At 51.5% G+C, this 21,825-nt stretch overlaps 1 protein-coding gene across 1 annotated transcript in view; it reads left to right on the top strand.

Moving 5' to 3' along the window:
- Positions 1–21,825, top strand: part of FANCD2 (FA complementation group D2) — a 104,958-nt gene that overhangs the window by 82,494 nt on the left and 639 nt on the right. The window contains exons 32-43 of the mRNA XM_075183928.1: positions 620–738; positions 852–962; positions 1,037–1,164; positions 1,242–1,341; positions 1,596–1,715; positions 12,750–12,843; positions 13,777–13,848; positions 14,070–14,108; positions 14,743–14,817; positions 15,978–16,052; positions 16,177–16,323; positions 21,214–21,306. Of these exons, the coding sequence (XP_075040029.1) occupies positions 620–738; positions 852–962; positions 1,037–1,164; positions 1,242–1,341; positions 1,596–1,715; positions 12,750–12,843; positions 13,777–13,848; positions 14,070–14,108; positions 14,743–14,817; positions 15,978–16,052; positions 16,177–16,323; positions 21,214–21,306 (1,173 nt within the window). The remainder of the gene's footprint in view (positions 1–619; positions 739–851; positions 963–1,036; positions 1,165–1,241; positions 1,342–1,595; positions 1,716–12,749; positions 12,844–13,776; positions 13,849–14,069; positions 14,109–14,742; positions 14,818–15,977; positions 16,053–16,176; positions 16,324–21,213; positions 21,307–21,825) is intronic.

Genomic DNA, 21,825 nt, shown 5'->3' with positions numbered 1-21,825 from the left:
TGATTAAGCTTGCTTATGTGTGTAGAAATCGACCTGTGCCTCAGGTTCTCATGGCGCGCTCTCCCCGTGTGGTGGAGGCTTTCTGGGCTGCTCGCCATGGTACATCTGCAGAGCAGTTGTGTAGAGCGGCAACCGGGTCCTCAGTTCATACCATTACAAGGTTTTGCCAGTTCAACGTTTTGCGTCTGCGGACGCTAGTTTCGGATGCAGTGTTTTGTAGGCTGGTAAACCAAAGCATTCCCTCCCTTAGGGGCTACTTTAGAAGGTCCCCATGGTAGCAGTGTCCTTCAGAGTGGCTGAAGGAGAAAAACAGATTTTTGTACTTAAATCTCTTTCTCCGATTCCATCTGGGGGACACAATTTCCATCCCTTTTGCTGTTTTATGGTTAGTTGTGTTGTTGAGCCCTTTTGTTGAGAGTTTTGTTGGGGGTTGCAGAGGGGAGGAGTCAGCAGCAAGTTTAACTATTTGAGTGCCAACTCCATGCACCCTCATGGTAGCAGTGTCCCCCAGATGGATTCAAAATCTTCTTTTATTCTACCAGTACACACAAAGCTGGAATTTATATCCCAATGCCTAGTAGTGCGATCTCTGAAGATGAACTGTCCTTTTCTTTCTCAGACTCTTGTGACAGAGAATCATGGAGTGGTGGATGCTCCGGGGCTTGATGTGCAGGAATACCAGTACATGGCCTCTTGTTACCAGTTGCTGCTGCAGGTTTTCCACATCCTTTTTGCCTGGTGGGTTCTCTTTTTCCCAGTATGTTAATGTAAATGTTGTGTTACTAAATCATTTTACATTATAAACCAGTAATATGCAAATGGTGAGTGTACTAATATATCTGTTTATTCAGGAATGGCTTTTCCCAGCACGACAACAGAAACTTATTAAAGTCAGCGCTTGCTATCTTGGCCGGCAGATTAAAGGAGACAAACACAGAGCTGTCGCTAGACGAGCTGGTCAGGTAATCCCTAGCCATAGATTTCAGGCGACTGACACAATCTTGTCTGTGTTCTAAATCTTCCTGTATGTTCTCAGCCATAGCTTCAGTTACCTGCAGAACCTACACAGCAGTGTCCCAATGTTCTCCTCTGCCCTGTGCCTCACTCAGCTGCTGATCGCACTGACAGAGAAGGCCGATGCTGCACAGTACCGCAACAAGATCGGTATAATGCTCTAATCTCTCATTATTTCCCTCTTTTTGCTTGCAGTTTGGTTAACTTTTTATTTTTCATCGCAACAGCTTTGATTGTGAAACAGTTTCTTTGTCAGTCTTGGATACAATCCAATGGGGAGCGTGAGAAAGGCATTCGGTTTAATGAGACCGTGCAAAGCTTTCTGTGGTGAGTGGAGTTCTCTGCGCCGTACAGCAGAGTGCGGTCACATTGTAGTTGTAGCCACCAGAGCATGCGCTGTGCCTCTGACGGTGTAATACAAATGTTTCTTCATATAAATGATGTCTCCCACTTCTTCACTATATCCATAATATTCAAAGCATAAATTAAAGAGAAATAAAATAAAATCTCATTATGTACCTTGATTATACTTACATACCAAAGGACCTCTATGCTGAGTACTCTGCCATTGTGTGTTTCAGTATTTACCTTCAGTACACAGATGTTCCTAAGGCTGTGGAAGAAATCTGTGGAGTGGGAGTGTCGGAGCTAATGAATGCGGCTAAGGACGGAAGTTCAACCACCTATCCCACACTGACCAGGTAACAACATCACCATCTCGCTGTATAGTGTCCAGTAACGCCACCCAGCGCGGACCTTCCCCATCTCACTGTATAGTGTCCAGTAACGCCACCCAGCGCGGACCTTCCCCATCTCGCTGTCTAGTGTCCAGTAACGCCACCCAGCGCGGACCTTCCCCATCTCACTGTATAGTGTCCAGTAACGTCACCCAGCGCGGACCTTCCCCATCTCACTGTATAGTGTCCAGTAACGCCACCCAGCGCGGACCTTCCCCATCTCACTGTATAGTGTCCAGTAACGCCACCCAGCGCGTACCTTCCCCATCTCACTGTATAGTGTCCAGTAACGCCACCCAGCGCGGACCTTCCCCATCTCGCTGTATAGTGTCCAGTAACGTCACCCAGCGCGGACCTTCCCCATCTCGCTGTCTAGTGTCCAGTAACGCCACCCAGCGCGGACCTTCCCCATCTCACTGTATAGTGTCCAGTAACGCCACCCAGCGCGGACCTTCCCCATCTCACTGTCTAGTGTCCAGTAACGCCACCCAGTGCGGACAGTCACCATCTCACTGTATAGTGTCCAGTAACGCCACCCAGTGCGGACCTTCCCCATCTCGCTGTCTAGTGTCCAGTAACGCCACCCAGCGCGGACCTTCCCCATCTCACTGTATAGTGTCCAGTAACGCCACCCAGCGCGGACCTTCCCCATCTCACTGTATAGTGTCCAGTAACGTCACCCAGTGCGGACCTTCCCCATCTCACTGTCTAGTGTCCAGTAACGCCACCCAGCGCGGACCTTCCCCATCTCACTGTCTAGTGTCCAGTAACGCCACCCAGCGCGGACCTTCCCCATCTCGCTGTCTAGTGTCCAGTAACGCCACCCAGCGCGGACCTTCCCCATCTCACTGTATAGTGTCCAGTAACGCCACCCAGCGCGGACCTTCCCCATCTCGCTGTCTAGTGTCCAGTAACGCCACCCAGCGCGGACCTTCCCCATCTCACTGTATAGTGTCCAGTAACGCCACCCAGCGCGGACCTTCCCCATCTCACTGTATAGTGTCCAGTAACGTCACCCAGTGCGGACCTTCCCCATCTCACTGTCTAGTGTCCAGTAACGCCACCCAGCGCGGACCTTCCCCATCTCACTGTCTAGTGTCCAGTAACGCCACCCAGTGCGGACAGTCACCATCTCACTGTATAGTGTCCAGTAACGCCACCCAGTGCGGACAGTCACCATCTCACTGTATAGTGTCCAGTAACGTCACCCAGTGCGGACCTTCCCCATCTCACTGTATAGTGTCCAGTAACGCCACCCGGCGCGGACCTTCCCCATCTCACTGTATAGTGTCCAGTAACGCCACCCGGCGCGGACCTTCCCCATCTCACTGTATAGTGTCCAGTAACGCCACCCAGCGCGGACCTTCCCCATCTCGCTGTATAGTGTCCAGTAACGCCACCCAGCGCGGACCTTCCCCATCTCGCTGTATAGTGTCCAGTAACGCCACCCAGCGGGGACCTTCCCCATCTCACTGTATAGTGTCCAGTAACGCCACCCAGCGCGGACCTTCCCCATCTCGCTGTACAGTGTCCAGTAACGCCACCCAGTGCGGACCTTCCCCATCTCACTGTATAGTGTCCAGTAACGCCACCCAGCGCGGACCTTCCCCATCTCACTGTATAGTGTGCAGTAACGCCACCCAGCGCGGACCTTCCCCATCTCACTGTATAGTGTCCAGTAACGCCACCCAGCGCGGACCTTCCCCATCTCACTGTGTAGTGTCCAGTAACGCCACCCAGCGCGGACCTTCCCCATCTCACTGTATAGTGTCCAGTAACGCCACCCAGCGCGGACCTTCCCCATCTCGCTGTATAGTGTCCAGTAACGCCACCCAGCGCGGACCTTCCCCATCTCGCTGTATAGTGTCCAGTAACGCCACCCAGCGCGGACCTTCCCTATCTCACTGTATAGTGTCCAGTAACGCCACCCAGTGCGGACAGTCACCATCTCGCTGTATAGTGTCCAGTAACGCCACCCAGCGCGGACCTTCCCCATCTCACTGTATAGTGTCCAGTAACGCCACCCAGCGCGGACCTTCCCCATCTCGCTGTATAGTGTCCAGTAACGTCACCCAGCGCGGACCTTCCCCATCTCGCTGTCTAGTGTCCAGTAACGCCACCCAGCGCGGACCTTCCCCATCTCACTGTATAGTGTCCAGTAACGCCACCCAGCGCGGACCTTCCCCATCTCACTGTATAGTGTCCAGTAACGTCACCCAGTGCGGACCTTCCCCATCTCACTGTCTAGTGTCCAGTAACGCCACCCAGCGCGGACCTTCCCCATCTCACTGTCTAGTGTCCAGTAACGCCACCCAGTGCGGACAGTCACCATCTCACTGTATAGTGTCCAGTAACGCCACCCAGTGCGGACAGTCACCATCTCACTGTATAGTGTCCAGTAACGCCACCCAGTGCGGACAGTCACCATCTCACTGTATAGTGTCCAGTAACGTCACCCAGTGCGGACCTTCCCCATCTCACTGTATAGTGTCCAGTAACGCCACCCGGCGCGGACCTTCCCCATCTCACTGTATAGTGTCCAGTAACGCCACCCGGCGCGGACCTTCCCCATCTCACTGTATAGTGTCCAGTAACGCCACCCAGCGCGGACCTTCCCCATCTCACTGTATAGTGTCCAGTAACGCCACCCAGCGCGGACCTTCCCCATCTCACTGTATAGTGTCCAGTAACGCCACCCAGTGCGGACCTTCCCCATCTCACTGTATAGTGTCCAGTAACGCCACCCAGCGCGGACCTTCCCCATCTCACTGTGTAGTGTCCAGTAACGCCACCCAGCGCGGACCTTCCCCATCTCACTGTATAGTGTCCAGTAACGCCACCCAGCGCGGACCTTCCCCATCTCGCTGTATAGTGTCCAGTAACGCCACCCAGCGCGGACCTTCCCCATCTCGCTGTATAGTGTCCAGTAACGCCACCCAGCGCGGACCTTCCCTATCTCACTGTATAGTGTCCAGTAACGCCACCCAGTGCGGACAGTCACCATCTCGCTGTATAGTGTCCAGTAACGCCACCCAGCGCGGACCTTCCCCATCTCACTGTATAGTGTCCAGTAACGCCACCCAGCGCGGACCTTCCCCATCTCGCTGTATAGTGTCCAGTAACGTCACCCAGCGCGGACCTTCCCCATCTCGCTGTCTAGTGTCCAGTAACGCCACCCAGCGCGGACCTTCCCCATCTCACTGTATAGTGTCCAGTAACGCCACCCAGCGCGGACCTTCCCCATCTCACTGTATAGTGTCCAGTAACGTCACCCAGTGCGGACCTTCCCCATCTCACTGTCTAGTGTCCAGTAACGCCACCCAGCGCGGACCTTCCCCATCTCACTGTCTAGTGTCCAGTAACGCCACCCAGTGCGGACAGTCACCATCTCACTGTATAGTGTCCAGTAACGCCACCCAGTGCGGACAGTCACCATCTCACTGTATAGTGTCCAGTAACGTCACCCAGTGCGGACCTTCCCCATCTCACTGTATAGTGTCCAGTAACGCCACCCGGCGCGGACCTTCCCCATCTCACTGTATAGTGTCCAGTAACGCCACCCGGCGCGGACCTTCCCCATCTCACTGTATAGTGTCCAGTAACGCCACCCAGCGCGGACCTTCCCCATCTCGCTGTATAGTGTCCAGTAACGCCACCCAGCGCGGACCTTCCCCATCTCGCTGTATAGTGTCCAGTAACGCCACCCAGCGGGGACCTTCCCCATCTCACTGTATAGTGTCCAGTAACGCCACCCAGCGCGGACCTTCCCCATCTCGCTGTACAGTGTCCAGTAACGCCACCCAGTGCGGACCTTCCCCATCTCACTGTATAGTGTCCAGTAACGCCACCCAGCGCGGACCTTCCCCATCTCACTGTATAGTGTGCAGTAACGCCACCCAGCGCGGACCTTCCCCATCTCACTGTATAGTGTCCAGTAACGCCACCCAGCGCGGACCTTCCCCATCTCACTGTGTAGTGTCCAGTAACGCCACCCAGCGCGGACCTTCCCCATCTCACTGTATAGTGTCCAGTAACGCCACCCAGCGCGGACCTTCCCCATCTCGCTGTATAGTGTCCAGTAACGCCACCCAGCGCGGACCTTCCCCATCTCGCTGTATAGTGTCCAGTAACGCCACCCAGCGCGGACCTTCCCTATCTCACTGTATAGTGTCCAGTAACGCCACCCAGTGCGGACAGTCACCATCTCGCTGTATAGTGTCCAGTAACGCCACCCAGCGCGGACCTTCCCCATCTCACTGTATAGTGTCCAGTAACGCCACCCAGCGCGGACCTTCCCCATCTCGCTGTATAGTGTCCAGTAACGTCACCCAGCGCGGACCTTCCCCATCTCGCTGTCTAGTGTCCAGTAACGCCACCCAGCGCGGACCTTCCCCATCTCACTGTATAGTGTCCAGTAACGCCACCCAGCGCGGACCTTCCCCATCTCACTGTATAGTGTCCAGTAACGTCACCCAGTGCGGACCTTCCCCATCTCACTGTCTAGTGTCCAGTAACGCCACCCAGCGCGGACCTTCCCCATCTCACTGTCTAGTGTCCAGTAACGCCACCCAGTGCGGACAGTCACCATCTCACTGTATAGTGTCCAGTAACGCCACCCAGTGCGGACAGTCACCATCTCACTGTATAGTGTCCAGTAACGCCACCCAGTGCGGACAGTCACCATCTCACTGTATAGTGTCCAGTAACGTCACCCAGTGCGGACCTTCCCCATCTCACTGTATAGTGTCCAGTAACGCCACCCGGCGCGGACCTTCCCCATCTCACTGTATAGTGTCCAGTAACGCCACCCGGCGCGGACCTTCCCCATCTCACTGTATAGTGTCCAGTAACGCCACCCAGCGCGGACCTTCCCCATCTCACTGTATAGTGTCCAGTAACGCCACCCAGCGCGGACCTTCCCCATCTCACTGTATAGTGTCCAGTAACGCCACCCAGTGCGGACCTTCCCCATCTCACTGTATAGTGTCCAGTAACGCCACCCAGCGCGGACCTTCCCCATCTCACTGTGTAGTGTCCAGTAACGCCACCCAGCGCGGACCTTCCCCATCTCACTGTATAGTGTCCAGTAACGCCACCCAGCGCGGACCTTCCCCATCTCGCTGTATAGTGTCCAGTAACGCCACCCAGCGCGGACCTTCCCCATCTCGCTGTATAGTGTCCAGTAACGCCACCCAGCGCGGACCTTCCCTATCTCACTGTATAGTGTCCAGTAACGCCACCCAGTGCGGACAGTCACCATCTCGCTGTATAGTGTCCAGTAACGCCACCCAGCGCGGACCTTCCCCATCTCACTGTATAGTGTCCAGTAACGCCACCCAGCGCGGACCTTCCCCATCTCGCTGTATAGTGTCCAGTAACGTCACCCAGCGCGGACCTTCCCCATCTCGCTGTCTAGTGTCCAGTAACGCCACCCAGCGCGGACCTTCCCCATCTCACTGTATAGTGTCCAGTAACGCCACCCAGCGCGGACCTTCCCCATCTCACTGTATAGTGTCCAGTAACGTCACCCAGTGCGGACCTTCCCCATCTCACTGTCTAGTGTCCAGTAACGCCACCCAGCGCGGACCTTCCCCATCTCACTGTCTAGTGTCCAGTAACGCCACCCAGTGCGGACAGTCACCATCTCACTGTATAGTGTCCAGTAACGCCACCCAGTGCGGACAGTCACCATCTCACTGTATAGTGTCCAGTAACGTCACCCAGTGCGGACCTTCCCCATCTCACTGTATAGTGTCCAGTAACGCCACCCAGCGCGGACCTTCCCCATCTCACTGTATAGTGTCCAGTAACGCCACCCAGCGCGGACCTTCCCCATCTCACTGTATAGTGTCCAGTAACGCCACCCAGCGCGGACCTTCCCCATCTCACTGTATAGTGTCCAGTAACGCCACCCAGCGCGGACCTTCCCCATCTCACTGTATAGTGTCCAGTAACGCCACCCAGTGCGGACCTTCCCCATCTCACTGTATAGTGTCCAGTAACGCCACCCAGCGCGGACCTTCCCCATCTCACTGTATAGTGTCCAGTAACGCCACCCAGCGCGGACCTTCCCCATCTCACTGTATAGTGTCCAGTAACGTCACCCAGTGCGGACCTTCCCCATCTCACTGTCTAGTGTCCAGTAACGCCACCCAGCGCGGACCTTCCCCATCTCACTGTCTAGTGTCCAGTAACGCCACCCAGTGCGGACAGTCACCATCTCACTGTATAGTGTCCAGTAACGCCACCCAGTGCGGACAGTCACCATCTCACTGTATAGTGTCCAGTAACGTCACCCAGCGCGGACCTTCCCCATCTCACTGTATAGTGTCCAGTAACGCCACCCAGCGCGGACCTTCCCCATCTCCCTGTATAGTGTCCAGTAACGCCACCCAGCGCGGACCTTCCCCATCTCACTGTATAGTGTCCAGTAACGCCACCCAGCGCGGACCTTCCCCATCTCACTGTATAGTGTCCAGTAACGTCACCCAGCGCGGACCTTCCCCATCTCACTGTATAGTGTCCAGTAACGCCACCCAGCGCGGACCTTCCCCATCTCACTGTATAGTGTCCAGTAACGCCACCCAGCGCGGACCTTCCCCATCTCACTGTACAGTGTCCAGTAACGCCACCCAGCGCGGACCGTCCCCATCTCACTGTACAGTGTCCAGTAACGTCACCCAGCGGGGACCGTCACCATCTCACTGTATAGTGTCCAGTAACGCCACCCAGCGCGGACCTTCCCCATCTCACTGTATAGTGTCCAGTAACGTCACCCAGTGCGGACCTTCCCCATCTCACTGTATAGTGTCCAGTAACGCCACCCAGCGGGGACCGTCACCATCTCACTGTATAGTGTCCAGTAACGTCACCCAGCGCGGACCTTCCCCATCTCACTGTATAGTGTCCAGTAACGCCACCCAGCGCGGACCTTCCCCATCTCACTGTATAGTGTCCAGTAACGCCACCCAGCGCGGACCTTCCCCATCTCACTGTATAGTGTCCAGTAACGCCACCCAGCGCGGACCTTCCCCATCTCACTGTATAGTGTCCAGTAACGCCACCCAGCGCGGACCTTCCCCATCTCACTGTCTAGTGTCCAGTAACGCCACCCAGCGCGGACCTTCCCCATCTCACTGTCTAGTGTCCAGTAACGCCACCCAGCGCGGACCTTCCCCATCTCACTGTATAGTGTCCAGTAACGCCACCCAGCGCGGACCTTCCCCATCTCACTGTATAGTGTCCAGTAACGCCACCCAGCGCGGACCTTCCCCATCTCACTGTACAGTGTCCAGTAACGCCACCCAGCGCGGACCTTCCCCATCTCACTGTACAGTGTCCAGTAACGCCACCCAGCGCGGACCTTCCCCATCTCACTGTACAGTGTCCAGTAACGCCACCCAGCGCGGACCTTCCCCATCTCACTGTACAGTGTCCAGTAACGCCACCCAGCGCGGACCGTCCCCATCTCACTGTACAGTGTCCAGTAACGCCACCCAGCGCGGACCTTCCCCATCTCGCTGTATAGTGTCCAGTAACGCCACCCAGCGCGGACCGTCGCCATCTCGCTGTATAGTGTCCAGTAACGCCACCCAGCGCGGACCGTCGCCATCTCACTGTCTAGTGTCCAGTAACGCCACCCAGCGCGGACCTTCCCCATCTCACTGTATAGTGTCCAGTAACGCCACCCAGCGCGGACCTTCCCCATCTCACTGTATAGTGTCCAGTAACGCCACCCAGCGCGGACCGTCACCATCTCACTGTATAGTGTCCAGTAACGCCACCCAGCGCGGACCGTCCCCATCTCACTGTATAGTGTCCAGTAACGCCACCCAGCGCGGACCTTCCCCATCTCACTGTATAGTGTCCAGTAACGTCACCCAGCGGGGACCGTCACCATCTCACTGTCTAGTGTCCAGTAACGCCACCCAGCGCGGACCTTCCCCATCTCACTGTCTAGTGTCCAGTAACGCCACCCAGCGCGGACCTTCCCCATCTCACTGTATAGTGTCCAGTAACGCCACCCAGCGCGGACCTTCCCCATCTCGCTGTATAGTGTCCAGTAACGCCACCCAGCGCGGACCGTCGCCATCTCGCTGTATAGTGTCCAGTAACGCCACCCAGCGCGGACCGTCGCCATCTCACTGTCTAGTGTCCAGTAACGCCACCCAGCGCGGACCTTCCCCATCTCACTGTATAGTGTCCAGTAACGCCACCCAGCGCGGACCGTCACCATCTCACTGTATAGTGTCCAGTAACGCCACCCAGCGCGGACCGTCCCCATCTCACTGTATAGTGTCCAGTAACGCCACCCAGCGCGGACCTTCCCCATCTCACTGTATAGTGTCCAGTAACGCCACCCAGCGCGGACCTTCCCCATCTCACTGTATAGTGTCCAGTAACGCCATCCAGTGCGGACCTTCCCCATCTCGCTGTATAGTGTCCAGTAACGCCACCCAGCGGGGACCTTCCCCATCTCGCTGTATAGTGTCCAGTAACGCCACCCAGCGGGGACCGTCACCATCTCACTGTATAGTGTCCAGTAACGCCACCCAGCGGGGTCCTTCCCCATCTCACTGTATAGTGTCCAGTAACGCCACCCAGCGGGGACCGTCACCATCTCACTGTATAGTGTCCAGTAACGCCACCCAGCGGGGACCTTCCCCATCTCACTGTATAGTGTCCAGTAACGCCACCCAGCGGGGACCTTCCCCATCTCACTGTATAGTGTCCAGTAACGCCACCCAGCGGGGACCGTCACCATCTCACTGTCTAGTGTCCAGTAACGCCACCCAGCGCGGACCTTCCCCATCTCACTGTATAGTGTCCAGTAACGCCACCCAGCGCGGACCTTCCCCATCTCGCTGTATAGTGTCCAGTAACGCCACCCAGCGCGGACCTTCCCCATCTCGCTGTATAGTGTCCAGTAACGCCACCCAGCGCGGACCTTCCCCATCTCGCTGTATAGTGTCCAGTAACGCCACCCAGCGCGGACCTTCCCCATCTCACTGTACAGTGTCCAGTAACGCCACCCAGCGCGGACCTTCCCCATCTCACTGTACAGTGTCCAGTAACGCCACCCAGCGCGGACCTTCCCCATCTCACTGTATAGTGTCCAGTAACGCCACCCAGCGCGGACCTTCCCCATCTCACTGTACAGTGTCCAGTAACGCCACCCAGTGCGGACCTTCCCCATCTCACTGTATAGTGTCCAGTAACGCCACCCAGCGCGGACCTTCCCCATCTCACTGTATAGTGTCCAGTAACGCCACCCAGCGCGGACCTTCCCCATCTCGCTGTATAGTGTCCAGTAACGCCACCCAGCGCGGACCTTCCCCATCTCGCTGTATAGTGTCCAGTAACGCCACCCAGCGCGGACCTTCCCCATCTCGCTGTATAGTGTCCAGTAACGCCACCCAGCGCGGACCTTCCCCATCTCACTGTATAGTGTCCTGTAACGCCACCCAGCGCGGACCTTCCCCATCTCGCTGTATAGTGTCCAGTAACGCCACCCAGCGCGGACCTTCCCCATCTCCCTGTATAGTGTCCAGTAACGCCACCCAGCGCGGACCTTCCCCATCTCACTGTATAGTGTCCAGTAACGCCACCCAGTGCGGACCTTCCCCATCTCGCTGTATAGTGTCCAGTAACGCCACCCAGCGCGGACCTTCCCCATCTCACTGTATAGTGTCCAGTAACGTCACCCAGCGCGGACCTTCCCAATCTCACTGTATCGTGTCCAGTAACGCCACCCAGTGCGGACCTTCCCCATCTCACTGTATAGTGTCCAGTAACGCCACCCAGCGGGGACCTTCCCCATCTCACTGTATAGTGTCCAGTAACGCCACCCAGCGCGGACCGTCCCCATCTCCCTGTATAGTGTCCAGTAACGCCACCCAGCGCGGACCTTCCCCATCTCACTGTATAGTGTCCAGTAACGCCACCCAGCGCGGACCTTCCCCATCTCACTGTATAGTGTCCAGTAACGTCACCCAGCGCGGACCTTCCCCATCTCACTGTATAGTGTCCAGTAACGCCACCCAGCGCGGACCTTCCCTATCTCACTGTATAGTGTCCAGTAACGCCACCCAGCGCGGACCTTCCCCATCTCGCTGTATAGTGTCCAGTAACGCCACCCAGCGCGGACCGTCCCCATCTCACTGTATAGTGTCCAGTAACGCCACCCAGTGCGGACCTTCCCCATCTCACTGTATAGTGTCCAGTAACGCCACCCAGCGGGGACCTTCCCCATCTCCCTGTATAGTGTCCAGTAACGCCACCCAGCGCGGACCGTCACCATCTCACTGTCTAGTGTCCAGTAACGCCACCCAGCGCGGACCTTCCCCATCTCACTGTACAGTGTCCAGTAACGCCACCCAGCGCGGACCTTCCCCATCTCACTGTATAGTGTCCAGTAACGCCACCCAGTGCGGACCTTCCCCATCTCACTGTATAGTGTCCAGTAACGCCACCCAGCGCGGACCTTCCCCATCTCGCTGTATAGTGTCCAGTAACGCCACCCAGCGCGGACCGCCGCCATCTCACAAGGTCAGCATGTCTAGTGGGAGTCTGCACTTGTCTTATGTTTGTACAGTAACCTGCTGCCAGATACAGAAAGCGGGGATACTGTATATTCATTAAGTGCAGCATAGAGAGCAGCTGAATGGTGTGTATAGAGATATGCTGGATGCCACACATTTGTGGTATTCAATGCGGATCTGGAGGGATCTTCCGTGGAAACCGAGGTATAGTTTAATCCAACGTGAATCAAAGTGCAGGACGGCAGTCCGTCAATTTTAGCAAGATGCCAGTAAATCCTTGAATATCTGGGGCGATTTTGTAGTAAATTGTGTTTCATTTTAGCTGCTTTACAGAAAGGTTGTTCTGTAGAAGGTGGAGCAGACAACTGAACAGATTAATGATTCCCATCTACCCCACAATACATTGTATTATAGTAAATGTTATTGGGTTGTATAATTCAATTTCTATTCTTTTCAGACAAACCTTTCCAGTGTTTTTCCGTATCCTTATGGACAAGCTGGAGAAGTGTGTGAAAAACTTTCCAATTGGGAAGAAGTCTGACAGCCTCCAGGTAAAACGCTAGAGAGAGTTATTATACTTCGCTGTATTCATGTATCTGTAGGCAGACTCTATCCAGCGTTGCGGAATCTGTGGCGCCTTATAAACAATGATAAGAGGTGTGAGGAACAATTGCTACATACGGGGGTTCTGTGATGTCAGGCGGTTTATCTTTTGTATTTGGGAGAGTACGTTCACTACTCATCAGGGCTGAACGGACAAAGCCCCTCCCATAACCTGATCCTTCAGCCATGGGGGCTATATATGCCGAGCCTCTGGCCTGTGATTTCAACAGTAGTTATGGCCAAGAGACAGAGGAGGATTTATCCAGCCTTTCTGCTTCAGACTTCCACGGTCTTCCTTTTGCACCCATGCACATAGTTAATTTCAAGTGTTTTCCCTGGAAGATTCTGTGTAATAGAATTTGGTGCTGCCGAACTACCCTTTGTCTCCACACACTTCATGGACAGATAGAGCGATGGAAGTTTCATCCCTTTCTCCTATGTCCATAACATTACTGTGCTTAGTTTCACTGTTACTTTATCACAGTGACTGCGGTAGATTTATCAAACCTTCTAAAAGTGAGAAGTGGAGGTGTTGCCCATATCGACCAATCAGATTAATTTGCTAGAATGTACTAGATATACTTGGAAACACTTTCCTTATTTATTATAAACAAATGGATAATACAAAAGGGTATGACATATGTAGGGATCTTTATTTATTTTTAATAAACCCAAGTCAATGGTTTGTTGATCAACTCCAACCCTTACTATAACAATCGTCACTGTATTATGTCATCTGTCCTATGTTTATTTAGTATAAACTTAAATAGTTTCTATCTTTTTAATTATATTAATGATCCCAAAGGTTTATGTACTCGGCCGTTCATGTGTCAGACTATATGTATATGAAATATGTCGGTTATTCTCTCCACATCTCACAGGTACAGACGGAGCAGCTTCTGCGCTGGAGTTTAGCTGTCAGGAATTTCCACATTCTAGTGAACCTGATTAAGGTAAGTGCGGTTCTATACACTGCACTATATGTAAGATGGAGACAAGGCCGGTACTTCGGGTAGCACGATGTTCTAGGTTACACGTTGCCACTATCAGTATTTGGATCCAGCATGTGAATGACCTACAGATGTAATAGTAGCAGACACCACCTTGCTGGTTATAATCTACCTTCTGCCTGTCTGACTCTAGTAAGCATGTGACCATTGTGTTTTCTCTACAGTTGTTTGACAGTAGACCTATGTTGAGTGTTTGTCTCAAGGTAAGGACTTGTCTCTCTTGCTCCTAAATGCAAATTTATTCTAATTTCAGCTTAATATATGCAAAGAAAAAACATATTGGTGCTGAAAACATGTTTCTTTTCTGTGCACTTATTCTCCTTCCTCAATCATCTTGTACTGATGCGTACAACTCCGTCACTGCACGTATTACCGGTCTCTGTCACTGCACGTATTCCCGGTCCCCGTCACTGCACTATTCCCGGTCCCTGTCACTGCACGTATTCCCGGTCTCCGTCACTGCACGTATTCCCGGTCTCTGTCACTGCACGTATTCCCGGTCTCCGTCACTGCACTATTCCCGGTCCCTGTCACTGCACGTATTCCCGGTCTCTGTCACTGCACGTATTCCCGGTCTCTGTCACTGCACGTATTCCCGGTCTCTGTCACTGCACGTATTCCCGGTCTCCGTCACTGCACGTATTCCCGGTCCCTGTCACTGCACGTATTCCCGGTCTCCGTCACTGCACGTATTCCCGGTCTCCGTCACTGCACGTATTCCCGGTCTCCGTCACTGCACGTATTCCCGGTCACCGTCACTGCACATATATGCCCGGTCTCCGTCACTGCACATATATACCTGGTCTCCCTCACTGTCTCCTTCATTTTCACCTGCAGTACGGTCGTCAGTTTGTGGAGACCTTCCTGAAACTTGGCATGCCCCTTCTGGACTGCTGCTTTAAAAAACATCGGGTGAGTTGTAAGACATTGCTTACAGAGAGTGGAACCTAAGCTTCATCACTAGTATCACACAATCCATAGAGTTATCGACTCTGTATATACAGTATTTACATCTTAGTAACGTCTTTATTTAGGACTGGACAATTTGAGTTATATGGTACTTATTATGGACTGGGTATATACGACAAGTGCATTAACTTAATATAAATAAGAGACCTGTATTGGATTTTGTAAAGATACCGGGTTTTCTGGTCCAATTCTACCCACTTCACGCTGGCTGGCCACCACCGGTGCCTTCCTATGCCAGGGAAGTTACCCAGTACCTTCTAGGATTTGTATAGTCACTCAGGCAAATGCAGTTGGAAAGTAAAACAATATATTTATTGTAATAAAAACAATCACTAGAATATTATATACACATTAAATAAATGCTAGGAAGGTTTACCACATCATCTGTCCCTTACCCTACTAGTTTAATGAGTTAGTCACCTGGCTGTCCAGATTTGACGACCTATGGATCTCTCTCAGCTGCATATGTAGAGTCTGGTAGAGAATGGCAACTCTAAGAACCAGCCACCCTGCAGATCCAGTCCCAGGATGAATATCCACCCCCCCGGAATGACTTCTTATATCTAGGGTCTAATTCCCATAGTATTTTCCCCTCCCTGGGCAAACCCCTGGGTCTACCCTTCTTACCCATTGGTGGGTACTGTATCGGGGTTGGAGGGGGAGTGGAGATGAGCTGTACTTCCACAGAAGGTCCCCTGCTGGGCTCTAGACAAAATGTCTGAACTAGTCATGTTGAGAGCAATGGATACTAATTGGCCCTCCCCCTCACCTGTATCCTGGAATCTGATCCTTACCTATAACCCACCCGGCTTCACTTTAAGGACAATTACTAACAGCTTCCATGCAATATCAACAAGATACAATATACATATTTACAATGAGCTACAATGTCCCCTTATCCACATGTAATTAGACACTGCAGTTGTAATCTGTTGAGCTGGGGAACAAAATCAAGGGCTATAAAAAGTTCATGCTATAATCCACATTTTGAGGGAAATGAGGGACAGGCTGGTTAGGGTAAAACTAATACCTCGTTTCACCACAGATTTGTTTACTCGTTTTTGTGTTCGTCTATTCATAGATAGTAATTGCGTATTTTACAGGAAGATGTACAAAACTTGCTGAAAATATTACAGCTGTGCACACGGCAACTTCACCATGTGTGTGGTCACTCCAAGGTAAGTGTGCCATACGGAGCCCTCCCAGCTCACTGTAGGCCAGTGTGCCAGACTGCGACCCTCTCAGCTCCCGGTATGTTGGTTTGTACCTCATGCGGCTAACAGATGGACTCCTTCTATTCAGATACATCAGGATACCGGGCTAACAACACATGTACCCTTGCTGAAAAAGACCCTGGAGCTGTTTGTGTACCGAGTGAAAGCCATGCTGGTTCTCAATAACTGTCAGGAAGCGTTCTGGCTGGGTAACCTGAAGAACAGAGACCTGCAGGTGGGTGTTAGATCTGTAGAGACCTCTCTGAAAGCAGCTTTTTCTCCATCACCCACTAGCTGTCTTCTAAAACTAAGTCATCTGTATTTTATTTTTATTAAAGAAACAGAAATGTGGTTTACACACAACATTCACATTACAGTATAGGGGCTATATAGACCCTGGCACCCACAAATAGTTTCTGCTGGGAGCCAGCGGGTTCTATTACACCTTACACCGTATTAGAGCTAATGTCAATAGAATACAACCCACTTTCTGCAACTGTCCCCTTTTCAGTTAACTGAACATATATTACTGGTTATTTCCACCCAAAATGTATATTTCTCTTTCCTGCTTTGGGGGACACTGCAAAACATTGGGGTATAGTAGGCGGACTAGGAGAATGGCACTTTAAAATTAACCTCTTTGAACATACATTCCTCCCCTACTATGCCCCTCCCATCTGAGATCGAACGTAGTTTAAAGGTAGGGCATTTTATTTTGGGCTCCTGCCCGTGTTTTATTTTTTATTAATTTTTATGCATTGCACGGACCCTTATTTTTACACAAGGAGTGAATAGCCTGGGGCTGTTTTCACTCCGGGTCCCTGCAGAGGGTCTGCAGCCTCTGGGCTTCCCTCACCCCTGATGCTGTCACAGCCATCGGGTAATAGTGATGTGTTTCATACACACTGCGGCTCTGAGAGTGAAGCTTGACAACATCCCAAGGATCTCTAAGAAAGGTGGAAGACCTCGCGGGATGACTCCTCTATGGAGTAGATGTCGCCAACGGTCAGGGGAGAGTACCGGAGACAGCTGCTGCCAGCTACAACTGTAAGTAGCCTGTTATATGACCACCAATATATAAAACGGAGATCAGCAGCCGTTCCTGGGCGGGGAAGGCTGAGGGGGGGGGACATACATGTGTGTTTTGGGGAGCTGTCCCTCACAGAAGCAGCCAATTTACCCAGTGGCGGTGTAGGAAAACTACTCTGCTCTTCTTGTTTGTTTTTTATAGTAAAGCAAGCAAAAAAACCGGCCGCTCTCAGTTTGACGCCTTTACCACCTGTTTATTCTCACTTGGGGGACTAATTATTACTGAATCTCAGTATACTGGGTCTCAGAGTGTGACATACAAGTATAGAAAATGTTTCTGTTTAAATCCTGGTCCTCTAGACATGGAAAAAAAGAGGATTTATTAAGGTAGGATTTATTAGACACTCAGAGAATGGGATTTCCAAGACCATTTTTACTTGTGCAAAATGTAATGTCAAATTATCTTGCGGACAGTCTGACCCGAAAGCCCTGTGTGAGGCCTGTGATCAGCGTGCGCCCGCTGTGGCATAGGCGGTACCAGAGGCTTTGGCTAGATCATTGGCGACTTCCAAAGCCGCAATCACTCGGGTGATGTCTTAATCAAAAGTGGTAGGTGACTTCTTTAAATGCAACATATCAGCTTCATGCCATGTACTACCCGTTAGTGGGGCTAACATAGGTTTGGCGGTATTTCTCGCCGAGTCTGCCCAGGGTCTGACACAAGTGTCCTCCTCTCTAGAATACCTGCTTAGTGACCCGCCCTAGGTCATCTGGAAAAGCCCAGGATCCTGACTCTATTCAGGTTCCTATCCCTGACTCTGACCTTTCTTCTGACGACGATGTAGAATTGCTTAGGGATTTTGATGGGGAAGAGGGCGCATCTTCCTCCTAGTGTGTAAATAATTTAATCTTGGGCATTAGACAGTCCTTAGGTTTTGCGGAGCCCGTGGTTACAGAATAATCTTTTTTTAAAAGGCAAAAGAAGCAGGTGGGTTTGTTCCTGCCTTCTCCTCAACTTTTGGAAATGGTGTCTGAGACCTGGCAAAATTCTAACAAAAAGTTCCACATGCCAGGTAAATTTAGATCCTTTTACCCATTGCCGCCGGAGGAGTCTGTTAATTAGGAAAGTGCTTCCAAGGTGGATCCTCATATTGCTCACCTCACTACAACCACCACTGTGCCTGTCAGCACTGCTGAACCGAAGCAGCCCAGGTTTCCAGCCTTTAGTACCTTTGGCAGGTCAAAAGGGACTCCCAGAGGGCAATACTTTTCTTCACGGGGGGCTTCCCACAGAGGCCAGGAATCCAGTAGGCGTGGAGCTCCCAGGCCAGGAGACAAGGCTGTGGCATGACAGGACACCGCTCCCCGACTGCGTGGTGGGGGGGCCTGTCTTCTGCTTTTTTCAGGACCAGTGGCGGGCCTTGACTTCGGATGTCTGGCTGCAGGGATTGTGACTTGAGGCTATGTTATCGACTTGGTCAAATTACCTCCAAGGAGGGTCTTCACCATAGTTCTCCCTCCTGGCGCTCTCAAGAGACAGGCGCGTGATTGTTTCGGCCACGCTTTCGGACCAAGGTTCTGGGCTTTAATCTTACCGCTTCCTAGTTCCAAAACTGGATGGTTCATTCCGCCTGAACCTCAAAACTCAAAAAGAAGGTTCGCGTGAGCAGATTCAGGATGGAGTTGTTGCGTTCTGTGATTGCAGTCATGGAACAGAGGGTATTCCTGGCATCACTCGACATAAAAGATGCTTACCTACATATTCCGATATGGGAGGGGCATCAACGTCGTCTTTGTTTTACCCTCCATAGTGAACACTATCAGTCACGGCAGGTCTCCTGCGATCCCAGGCAGTCACTATTATGCCCTATTTGGATGATCTGTTGTTGAAAGCGGCGTCTGAATCTCCTCTGCTGCACATTCAGCTGACAATTTATTTTCTGGAAATCCACGGCTGGATTCTAAATCCACCTAAATCCTCTTTGGTTCCAGCACAGCAGATTCGTTTTCTGGGTCTCTGCTTCAACACAGTACATCAGAAGGTGTTCCTCCCAGAAGACGAGATTCTTTTTGTTCTGCACAAGACCAGGTCTCTTCTGAAAACATGGGAAGTGTCACTCATCCACTGCATGAAACTGCTGTGGTCCATGGCATCTGTGTTCTAGGCTGTGTCCTTCATGCAGTTTCATTCGCTACCACTTCAGAGGGGTTGGGTACAAAATGCTAATTGCGATGGAACCGGCGACGAGAACACCGACATGAAAAATCCGATATGCACAATGACTATAAAAAGTAAATGCAGACTAACAAGAAAAGTGACAATAGAGATGACCGACCTGGTTGTGTTACATTCTGAACCCTGGCAAAGACGGCAATTTCTATGCCGCTTTAAATAGAGAAAAGAGAAAAGTTTAAGAAATAGAGAAAAGTTTGTCTCTATTTAAAGCAGCAACTTACGTGCATAGAAAGTGCCGTCTTTGCCAGGGTTCAGAATGTAACACAACCAGGTCGGTCATCTCTATTGTCATTTTTCTCGTTAGTCTGTATTTTCTTTTTATAGTCATTGTGCAGATCGGATTTTTCTCGGCGGTGTTCTTGTCGCCGGTGCTATTGCAATCATTCTGATGACTACCACCGCTTCAGAGAAAGCTTCTCCTTAAATGGTCCAAGTCTACCCTTCATCTGGACAAGCAGATCATAATGCAGTCAGCAGCGACTCAGTGGTTAACCAGAACATTTCTGGAGAAGGGTCATTCCTTCCAGTCGTGAGAATGGACTTTGGTTACCACAGACACCAGTCTGTTGGGTTGGGACAGTGTTATCGGTCTGATCAGATTCTAAGGTCTCTGATTTCCCCTGGAATCCTCCTTGCCCATCAATGTGCTGGAACGCAGGGCAGTTTACCAAGCGTTAATTCAGGGTCAGGAGGGCCCATTAGGGTTGAGTCCGACAATGATACAGCGGTAGCCTACTTGAACCATCGGGCCATGGCTATGTGAGTAGCTGCAAAGATCATGTCTTGGACGGAGCGTTATGCCGTGATTTTGGCCATATTCATCACAGGGGAATGGTTGCTTCACAAGGAGGTCTTTGCCCTTCTGGTTTAGCATTGTGGTCAGCACGAGATCGACATCATGGTGTCTCGTCTGAGCTTCTGAGGCCCCCTCCTCTGCTTAAAGTCCAGGGATCTGAGGGGTGGGATACACGGATACCATGATGATTCTGTGGTGATTTCGTCTGGTGTACCTGTTTCCCCCGATCCCACAGGTGCTCAAAAAACTCAAGAGAATGAGTTCCTGCCATCCTGGTAGCTCCAGATTGGCCGTTCAGATCGAGGTACTCGGACAGTCGCGAGATGGTAGTTGGTCCACATCTTCTGGTTCAGGGTCCTCTTGGCTACCACGCTTTACATCATCTGGCTTTGATGGCATGGAGATCCTAATTCTTTGAGCAACCTTGCACATGGTTGTCAGTGATTAAGGTGAGGAAACCTTATTCCACAGCAAATTATTACTGGGTGTGGACGACTTACATGCTTTGGTGTGAAAATCTGGGTTTTGGTTTGGATAAGGGGCTACGTCCTACTTTAAAGCTGCAGGGTTCTGTGCTTTCCATTTTCTTTCAGTGGAAACTGGCAGTTTTTAGGGATGTTCAGACTTTTCTACAGGGTGTTCTGCACGTTCAGCCCCCCCGGTAAATCAGCTTGAACCGTGGGATCTTAATCTGATGCTCACGGCTCTCACTAAGACTCCTCTTGTGCCAAGTTATTAAATAGCTTGCCTTCCACAATCCTGTCTTTTCTGCACGAAGGTGAACCTGTCATGGCTGCTAAACGTCATAGTTACTATACAAAGTAATCTAACACCTGCAGTGTCTTTCTCCAGTCTCCTGTAGCTGTCACAAAGTGTTTGTGTCGGGTTATGTATGGTGTCTGTCAGTCATGACAAAAGGGGCCAGATGCTGCAGGAAATAAGAACGTGGACGATAAGTACTTTTTTATAGTATAATACAAATTTTGGGGGTATAAGCCCTTCACACACTAGTTTTTCTGTGTTCTCACTGCTGATCCAAGTTATTTAGGGCTTCTCTTTTTCAGGGGGAGGAGATCTTGTCACAAAGATCACAGGAAAGCGAGACTGAAGAGGATCAAGAATCCCAGCTCCCTGCCGAGGAACGGGAGGTGGAAGAGGTTCAGTATAGATGTTTATGTTGCCGTGGACAGTGATAGAATAGTTTCTAGGTGTGGGAGGTGCAATATAGTATACTAGTATAGATGTTATATACAATACTGGAATCTGTCATTGTATAGGGTGATATACATTAGAAGTCATATGCAGTACTAGAATAACTTCAGCTGGCCCTATATAGATAGGGTTAGGGTTATGCTGCTCTGTATAATGCTCCAGTGATACATATCACATTATGTAGAGGTACTGTGACCCATGTATGTAATTGAATAATTCCGGAGGGTTTTAGTCATTTACAGAGAGAGGCGGAGCTTCAGTTCTTCTGTCTTGTGTTCACTAGCGACACCTACAGATAAACACAGACATTGCACTGACAGTACCAGTCTATCTCCATGTGCAGCCTGTGTCCGTCAGTGTTACACTGTATTGTGCTTGTTAGGCCACATATTGCCTCCAGTTTCTGGGACAAAAACTTATTTTCCAACTACTTTAGGATTTAACATGAAGCTTTGTCTCTGCGT

The sequence above is a fragment of the Mixophyes fleayi genome, chromosome 8, assembly GCF_038048845.1.
Source record: "Mixophyes fleayi isolate aMixFle1 chromosome 8, aMixFle1.hap1, whole genome shotgun sequence".
NCBI lineage: Eukaryota > Metazoa > Chordata > Amphibia > Anura > Limnodynastidae > Mixophyes > Mixophyes fleayi.
This window is presented reverse-complemented; position numbering and strand designations above follow the sequence as displayed.